The sequence below is a fragment of the Panthera pardus genome, unplaced genomic scaffold, assembly GCF_024362965.1.
Source record: "Panthera pardus isolate Hobbes unplaced genomic scaffold, ASM2436296v1 HiC_scaffold_10, whole genome shotgun sequence".
NCBI lineage: Eukaryota > Metazoa > Chordata > Mammalia > Carnivora > Felidae > Panthera > Panthera pardus.
This window is the reverse complement of record NW_026526655.1, coordinates 44,599,089-44,607,338: the sequence shown is the minus strand read 5'-3', so window position 1 is coordinate 44,607,338 and position 8,250 is coordinate 44,599,089. Positions and strand designations below refer to the sequence as shown.

Here is an 8,250-nt window from a genome sequence, read left to right as displayed (position 1 = left end):
CTAAGAAAAATAAATTCAGCTTCTCTGTGTCCCTGTGGCTTCAGTAGAACTTGTAACTCTAGGACTATATACCCTTGCCAACAGCAATGCATTTGGAAATTGAACCTATGAAAACATATAAATAGTTTTCAGGTCAAGATAAAGAGAAATGAAACAAGTATAACTAGTTCTTGCTTTCGTATATTTAAAGCAACTTGACCAGAACCAATTTAATGGAAATTTCACTTATGAGAACTTGAGCAGCAGACTTACAATTCCTAACCCAAACTTTTCTGCTAAACCATTAGACTTTTATATAAAGTGAAATCAGAAATGCAGAATTAACCATTATAACATAAAACTTGTCTTTCAAAAAAGGTGAAAACACTTTAATATAATTTAGATTGTTTCTACACATTAGATGTAGGAAATAATTTCACTTAGTCATAAGTACAATGAATTTGATTAACAAAATCCTAATTTACAAAATAGAAGTAAATATATGCAGAAATATATTCATTATCAAATTATAAAATAAAATTAACAATTCTTGTTAAGATATCATCAGTTTATTATTTTGCATTTCAGATAATAGAGTTAAATCATTTTGGTATGCTTAATAATATTTATAAGTATTAAAATAATGGAACGTTGAGATTTGAATACAATGACAGTAAACCATTGAAATTTCACATTCACATTATACAGCCATCCTGAATCCATAAGTGAATGTTAATAATGTAAAAAAATATAAAATGATTGTAATATAACCATCTAACCATTACCATATGGAGTTTTAAGACCACTATTTAATTTGCTAATTTGCTCTGAAATATAAGCAGTTGCTTTTCTGTGATCCATGACATGTCTTTGTGCCTTAAGACTTAATTTGAAATGTCCTTACCGTAAAAATATACCAAAGTAAATAAAAAAGGAGACACTTATTTACAAAACAATATTGTATACATATTACATAAATGCAATTGTTTCAAAGTCTTTTTATACAATATTGATAGAATCAGTCATTTCCATTATTTTATCATAAAAACTGCAGTGTTGCAAAGGCAGGCTGTAATTTTGAAATTCTGATTAAAAACAAATACTTTTTGGCTGCCTTTTAAGATAATGCAGTTTCTTCAAGTATGCTACAGAATTGAATGCTGACCTCTAGAAAAATGATTCTTCTTTCATTAAAGAAAATCCATTCCCCATTTGGAGGTGTATGACAATGCACCTTAAGAAAGGAGAAACTTACTATTTTACTGAATGTTTTTTATTCGAGAAACCCGATAATATCGGCCATTCAGCCTATTGTATTAGCACCATTGGCATGGATTGTTAGTGTACTGTACAGATTATAATAGGGATGGGGACTTGCAAATGGTGTACCATCCCTATTTTTGTGGAATTTCATCTTACCAGTATGCTATCGTACAATATAAATTCAAGTGTTGGAGGATGATTCAAATGACAGTATTTAACAATCCTGCATTTTACCAATACTACATACAGATTTTACTGTAGATATTAAATGATACCATAAAGAAATAGACTTTAAAGCACACTCCTTTAATTCATGAGAACACAAGGAGAATTGCTTTCATTTACCTAGATATGTTGTAATACATATGAACATAAAAGTAATTTGATCTCCTCGTTCAAAAACTCTGGAAATCATAAGACTTTTTGTTGCATGATTTATTTTGATGGTTAAATGCCAACCATTGCATATATTCTCTCTTTTAGTCCATATACTGAGCTTGTGCGTAAGTAACTGTAGCATACTCAAGGCTTATAGCCTGTGGTACATAATTTCACAGTTTCAAAATTGTTGAGGGGAAGGCCTTCCATATTTTAGGAAGTTATGAACCAAATGTAAATCTCATGAGCACCCACAGCGATCTACTACCATGGCTGGAATTTTCCCATATATTATTTGTTCTTTGCCATTAAAATATAGCATATTAATTGGAGACATCTTGGTGGGAGTACAGCAGGGACCTGCTGAACCTCTGGGGTTTGCTTGGTGTACAAGATGAGTATGAGGATATTTTTGTAAAAACACAAATTCACACTCTCCAGAGCAGTAATTGGCCTTATATCTTTTGGGTGCAATAATCCAATCCCATCCAAAAGCTTCAAAATCCACAGTGAGAGGGTAACGACAGCACCGAGATTCTGTTGAGTGCTCATCACAGTCAAGCCCAAAATCTCGTCTGGATCTTTTTGGTGTGTCTGTCACCTTGACTTCTAAAAAGGGATTCTGCATGAGAAGGAAAAGAACAATCAGTAATATTAATAGGTCCTGAAACACTTTCCTACTTCAAGAAGTCATTATTGAAGAAATTAATCATTTTGCTCATACCACATTTATTTTTTAAAGGCACAGCATTAAGGATTTTAATTTACACTAGGCGTGATTCTTCCCTTGTGGCTCATAAGAACATAGCAACAATGCTAATTCTCCTGTGGTCAGATCTATGTCTTTTTAATTTCTGTGTTTACTGGTTTGAGTATCTGAATGCCTGGCACATAACAGATACTCTGAAAATATTTATGGGAAGGAAGGGACAGAGGGAGGAGAGTCAAGGAGGAGGGAGGACAGCAGGGATGAAGAAAGCAGTTAGTTCTCTCTCTTCTAATTAAATATATTGGCTAAATGTGTCTGATGACTTCTGGAGGGATAAGTATATTCATCCATCCTCTGTTCCCTAGATCTTTAATTGGGGAAACTTGCTATTAAAGCCAGAGCAAAATAGTTACCTCCCAGCCCTTTATGGATTGTAATAGGAAAAAGAGAGGTAGGGTAATGAAGGTGGTAGTATGCATACTGGGTTGGAAAGAAAAACTCTGAGGAAGAGAGGGACAGATTCAGAAGATACAAAAAATATTTCATTTTATTTTTTCACTGAATGTTTCTATTCATATATTTAAACAATAATTTGCTAGTTCTTCCCTTGCCCCAATCTTTTAATGCATTTGAGACTTATCTTTTTATATGGAAAGATCTGAGGAGTATGTCATATTAATAATTATGTTTAACTTGTTTAATAATAATCTGTTTAATAATAATTTAAACTTCTGTCACATTACCAACTTTGATCATTAAAATACTACCCATAAAAAGTACTTTCTTAAATAATTAATAATGGTTTTTATCCTATATCAAAATCAAAATCAAAATCGACTTGGTAATTATTGTTATTTAATATTATAAAAAATCACATCATTTTGTGAGTCAATCACCTGTCATGTAGCACATTTAAAGAAACATATATCATTTGGAAAATTATATAATATTTTAAAGAATATGTTTTGATTTAAAGTAGATCTGACCTTGGGACCTCATCAAAATAAAAAGCTTCTGGAGAGCAAAGGAAACAATCAGCAAAACTAAAAGGCAACCGACGGAATGGGAGAAGATATTTGCAAACGACATATCAGATAAAGGGTTAGTATAGAAAATCTATAAAGAACTTATCAAACTCAACACCCAAAAAACAAATCATCCAGTGAAGAAATGGGAAAAAGACATGAATAGACACTTCTCCAAAGAAGACATCCAGATGGCCAACTGACACAGTAAAAAATGCTCAACATCACTCATCATCAGGGAAATACAAATCAAAACCACAATGAGATACCACCTCACACCTGTCAGAATGGCTAACGTTAACAATTCAGGCAACAACAGATGTTGGTGAGGATGAGGATGCAGAGAAAGAGGATCTCTTTTTGTATTGTTGGTGGGAATGCAAGCTGGTGCAGCCACTCTGGAAAATGGTATGGAGGTTCCTCAAAAAACTAAAAATAGAACTATCCTACAACCGAGCAATTGCACTACTAGGCATTTATCCAAGGGATACAGGTGTCCTGTTTCGAAGGGACACATGCACCCCCCATGTTTCTAGCAGCACTATCAACAATAGCCAAAGTATGGAAAGAGCCCAAATGTCCATCGGCAGATGAATGGATAAGGAAAATGTGATATATATATACAATGGAATATTACTTGGCAATCAAAAAGAATGAAATCTTGCCATTTGCAACTACATGGATGGGACTGGAGGGTATTATGCTAAGCAAAATTAGTCAGAGAAAGACAAATATCATATGACTTCATTCATGTGAGGACTTTAAGAGACAAAACAGATGAACATAAGGGAAGGGAAACAAAAATAATATAAAAACAGGGAGGGGGACAAAACAAGAGACTCTTAAATATGGAGAACAAACTGAGGATTACTGGAGAGGTTGTGGAAGGGGGGATGGGCTAAATGAGGAAGGGTCATTAAGGAATCTACTCCTGAAATCGTTGAACTATATGCTAACTAATTTGGATGTAAATTTTAAAAAAATAAAACTAAAAAAATAAAGTAGATCTGACTTAATAATTATATACTTCTTTAAAACCAAGACCATTTAAAGACTAAAAAGATAGCATTTATTGTTTGCAAGTATGATGTTTTGTTCTAAATTATGTCAATAGGTTTCAGAAGTAAAAAGTGTGGTCACATTAAATAAGTTTGTGAAAGCAGAACAGTGAGTAACTCTAAACTTATACTAGGGTTTAAAATGGTTTTTATAAAATTTATAATATATGAAGTATTGTCATCTGCTTGGTCTGATATTAAATTAGTTGGCATCACCTAAGTAAACCCTTGCACAAAAATGGTAAGGCAGCTTCGAAATAAGCTAGGTGACAAATGTTAAGTAGCCTGGAAATTTAAATTTCATTAGGGGTAATTCACAAAGTAATCTACATGTACATCAGTCAACAGTCTACAAAATAATAAACATATTTATTATGAGGAACCTTGAAAATGATACATTTAATAAGATATAGGCCTAAACATATCATACTATAAATATATTTATGTAAACATATATAAACATATCATGCTATAAATAAAAGCATTTTATTTTAATTATAATGTTTCAAGTTTGTTTTTTCTGCTTTTCTAAACCAAAAAATTTCAACATATTTGGCACTTTTCTGGGATAAAAAGATATGTTTAAATTTGTTGGCTATGTAGTAGAATCCACTATGAAGATTTCATGTTTTTATCCATGAAATCATGTAGCATATCAATGAAAAGCACTTTATTTCATCCCCGCTTCTAAAGAACTCCCTAAGAAGTTAAGGACTATGGCATAACTGTTTTTTTTAATCCTCATGCAAAATAAAAGTATCAAGAGGGTGTTTCATAGGATATGAAATTAGACACCTACTTTTTATTGGGTACAGAGCTACCATTGGAGTAAGATACTTTTGTCTGGTTTATGAGCATAGGAAATGGGTAGTGATTTTTCCACTATTATTCATTCACATGATGAATCAAAATGTAGCAATGTTTGCTGCTAGATGTTATTTTCAGTTATCACTTACCAGCCCATCTTCTCCTGGTCCTGGGAAGGTTACAGCAAGATCATGACCATTCTCATCTAAAGCTTTGATTTCAATGCCTAAGTTGGATTCAGGCTGTTTGAGCCAATTTTGCAACACTGTCTTCACATCAATGCTCTGCCAAATACCAGTGCCTGGGTTCATGTCAAGTTTCAGAGATCGGATTCCAGTATACCTTGTACCGTCTTTCATGGGTTTGATGAGTCTCAGGATTTGCACAAACACTGTTGTAGGAGTCTTGACGGGTCTCAGATATATCCACAGTTGGGCCTTTACGACTTTATTATATTGTATTTTAGAGCTAAATTTAAAGAAGCAACATTTGGGTTTTCCTTCTGCTTGCATTAGAAGATCAGCTATAAATGAATAAGAAAAGAAAAATGGTTATTGAAATTATTTCTCATAAAAAATGAATAAAAAATTGGTGAGCATTTTTCCCCCATTGGAATAGTGAATGTATATTTTAAAGTGAAAAACCATGTAGGATTTCATTCATAATTCAGAAAAATATCAAAGAAAATAATTACTCTAGCTTTTCAGAATTTTTTAGATATATGTTTTTTCAGCTGTTTATGAGGTATCTGCTCCCTCTCAGAGAACTGTGGGCTAAAGAGAATTCTATGAAAGAATGAGCAGTGGATGAAATTTTAAAATGATGATGATTAGAGAGAACAAGAGACACCGTGGAGGAACATCCACTTAGAATTCTTTGGGAATCTGAGTAGTTACACTTACTGAGCAGCTGTACCAATCAGTCTGGAAGAAGGAACCCTTCCCCCAGGCCTGAATTACCTGGGGACAAGACACGCTGAGCAACTAACTGAGCCCTGGGAATTAGTAGAAAATATAGCACATCTGTTATGTTTTGGCTCTGGAATAGCCCTAAAGGAACAAAACGAATCAGGTAATTAGCACAAAAATGTGAATGTTATATTCAGGCTTATCTCAAAAGTTAGAAAACACGGTCTTTAGAGCCAGGTTGTCGTTGTAAGCAGCACAAGCAGTTTCTTCCCCCCTTTTGTTTTTCCAAGATTGTTTACAAATAAGGTAAATCTACTCCAGGACTAGATAGCAGAGTCTTAAAAGAGAATTATTTGTTGCATTGTAACGTGATTGCCTAATAAGCAAAACAGTATTTGAAACTGTTTTGAGTCAGGTTTCAAGTGTATAAAAGCACTGTTTAAAGCAAGACTGCAGACACATAGCATAAAATCTTTCTTGTCTTGCCTTCTCTGTTAAGATGACTGTCTGCCTTTCCTTGAGTGTCGTTTTGAAATGACTGAAAAAGCAATGGTACAAAATATATTCTCTTTCAGAAGCAAGGTAGATACTACAGGTAATAGTCCTCCTCCCTCATATGAAGAAGAAAACAATATTTTAGAAGGCCATTGAGCAATGTGCCTTCCTGGAAACATGCAAACCAGGGACTCTCAACAATAGTGCCGGGGTCAAGGGAGAAGTGGGACTTTGTGAGCCATAACCTGTTTAATTAAAATGTTTATTTCTTAAGCATTTTCTGATAATAAGCTCATGATTATCATTCTGCTATGTCACTTCATCACTGGTCTTACTAGTACATTAAATTAAAAAAAACATTTTTTATACTCTCCAGTGTAAAAGCTTTCAAAGTTAAATATTTTAATTTGTAAAGAACATAGAAACACCGTGAGGAGTAGCTTTGAATAACAGAAGTCATTCTAGGCATTTAGCAGAAGACATTTTTCTCTTTTATTAGGGAAAAAAAAATTGTTATTACAGATGCCTATTTCAGGCAACTAAATGCAATCATGAAATTTCATGTAGGTTTTTAACATTGTAGTATCTCCCAATCGTTGCCTTGCAGGTACTGAGCAGTGAAAGCATAAGCATTTCCTATTTGTCAAATTAAACTAAACATTAATGCCATGCAAACATTTTATTTTATCTCCTTTTGGGTTTTTAGTGCAGCAGATTTCAGTCTCATTAGATTTCCCATGAAATCTTGAAAAAGAGAAACTCTTCCTTCCTACTTACATACAAGCCAACGGCTTGTTAAAAGAGCCTGAAAATAGATCTGTTTCTCATAAACACTAGAACCACAGTCAGCAGAATTGTTGATATACACTAAGAGGGCTACTCACACTCGGTGGGCATGGTAATGATCGTTTCCGTGGTAGCGTGGTAATCGTCGTCTTCCAAAGAGCCATCACTGCTGTCATCTCTCTGGACATCGTACTGATCAATCAGTTCCCGGAGCGGAGGAGCTTTGGGCAAAAGTTGTCTTATAGCATCTTTGCTGATGTTGGGAGCCGTTTCCAGGCGAAGTTTACTGAGGATCTGAATTTTTATGGCTTCTATTCTTGAAGATTTAGTGTTTTGTCTCCAAGTACATGCATTGCACAGCCCCTCTTTTTCCACATTTTCTTTTTGCTCACTGTTCTCATTTAGATCCACTGGACCAGCAACAATCAGCATAAACAGGTAAATATAAACATAGATTTGCAGTTTCTGCATGATTTTAAAATCAATACAATCTTTTTCCTTGTTCTTATTTCTTCCTTTTACTTTTCTTTTGCTTTTGAGTAATGCCAAGCACAATTTTAATGCCTGTACAGTCTGAGAGACAACTTGCCACACCAGTGAATCTTTTATACTGTATTCCAAGTGGCTTTTTATATTCCAACTTTGATGAGACAAGTGTCGTCAGGATCTATGATTGGCTCTTGCTCCACAATGAATCTCGCTGTCAGAGGTTAAAACCCTGTCTGTCACAAGTCACCAAACAGTATTTTGTTACAGTCAAGGGTGAGCTGATTCATTCGACTACTTCATAAAAGAAATAAATCTACAAATAATGAAAGATATATGTGACATTTGAAAAAAAA

General features: G+C 33.9%; 1 protein-coding gene across 1 annotated transcript; it reads right to left on the bottom strand.

The window, feature by feature from the left end:
* Positions 1-341: 341 nt before the first annotated feature.
* MSTN (myostatin) lies at positions 342-8,004 on the bottom strand. The gene is made up of 3 exons (XM_019462138.2): positions 7,507-8,004; positions 5,369-5,742; positions 342-2,242 (listed from the first exon to the last, which is right to left on the bottom strand). Exons 1-3 carry the CDS (start codon positions 7,877-7,879, stop codon positions 1,862-1,864), a joined length of 1,128 nt encoding a protein of 375 aa, XP_019317683.1. The 5' UTR covers positions 7,880-8,004; the 3' UTR covers positions 342-1,861.
* Positions 8,005-8,250: the final 246 nt, after the last annotated feature.

What these genes read in the sequence shown, in the direction of transcription:
- MSTN (XM_019462138.2), bottom strand. Translation starts at nt 7,879, where the DNA reads ATGCAGAAACTGCAAATCTATGTTTATATTTACCTGTTTATGCTGATT. An exon ending in CATTACCATGCCCACCGAGT is followed by an intron (nt 5,743 to 7,506) that starts GTGAGTAGCCCT and finishes ATTCATTTATAG; the next exon opens with CTGATCTTCTAATGCAAGCA. An exon ending in GACCAGGAGAAGATGGGCTG is followed by an intron (nt 2,243 to 5,368) that starts GTAAGTGATAAC and finishes CTTCTCATGCAG; the next exon opens with AATCCCTTTTTAGAAGTCAA.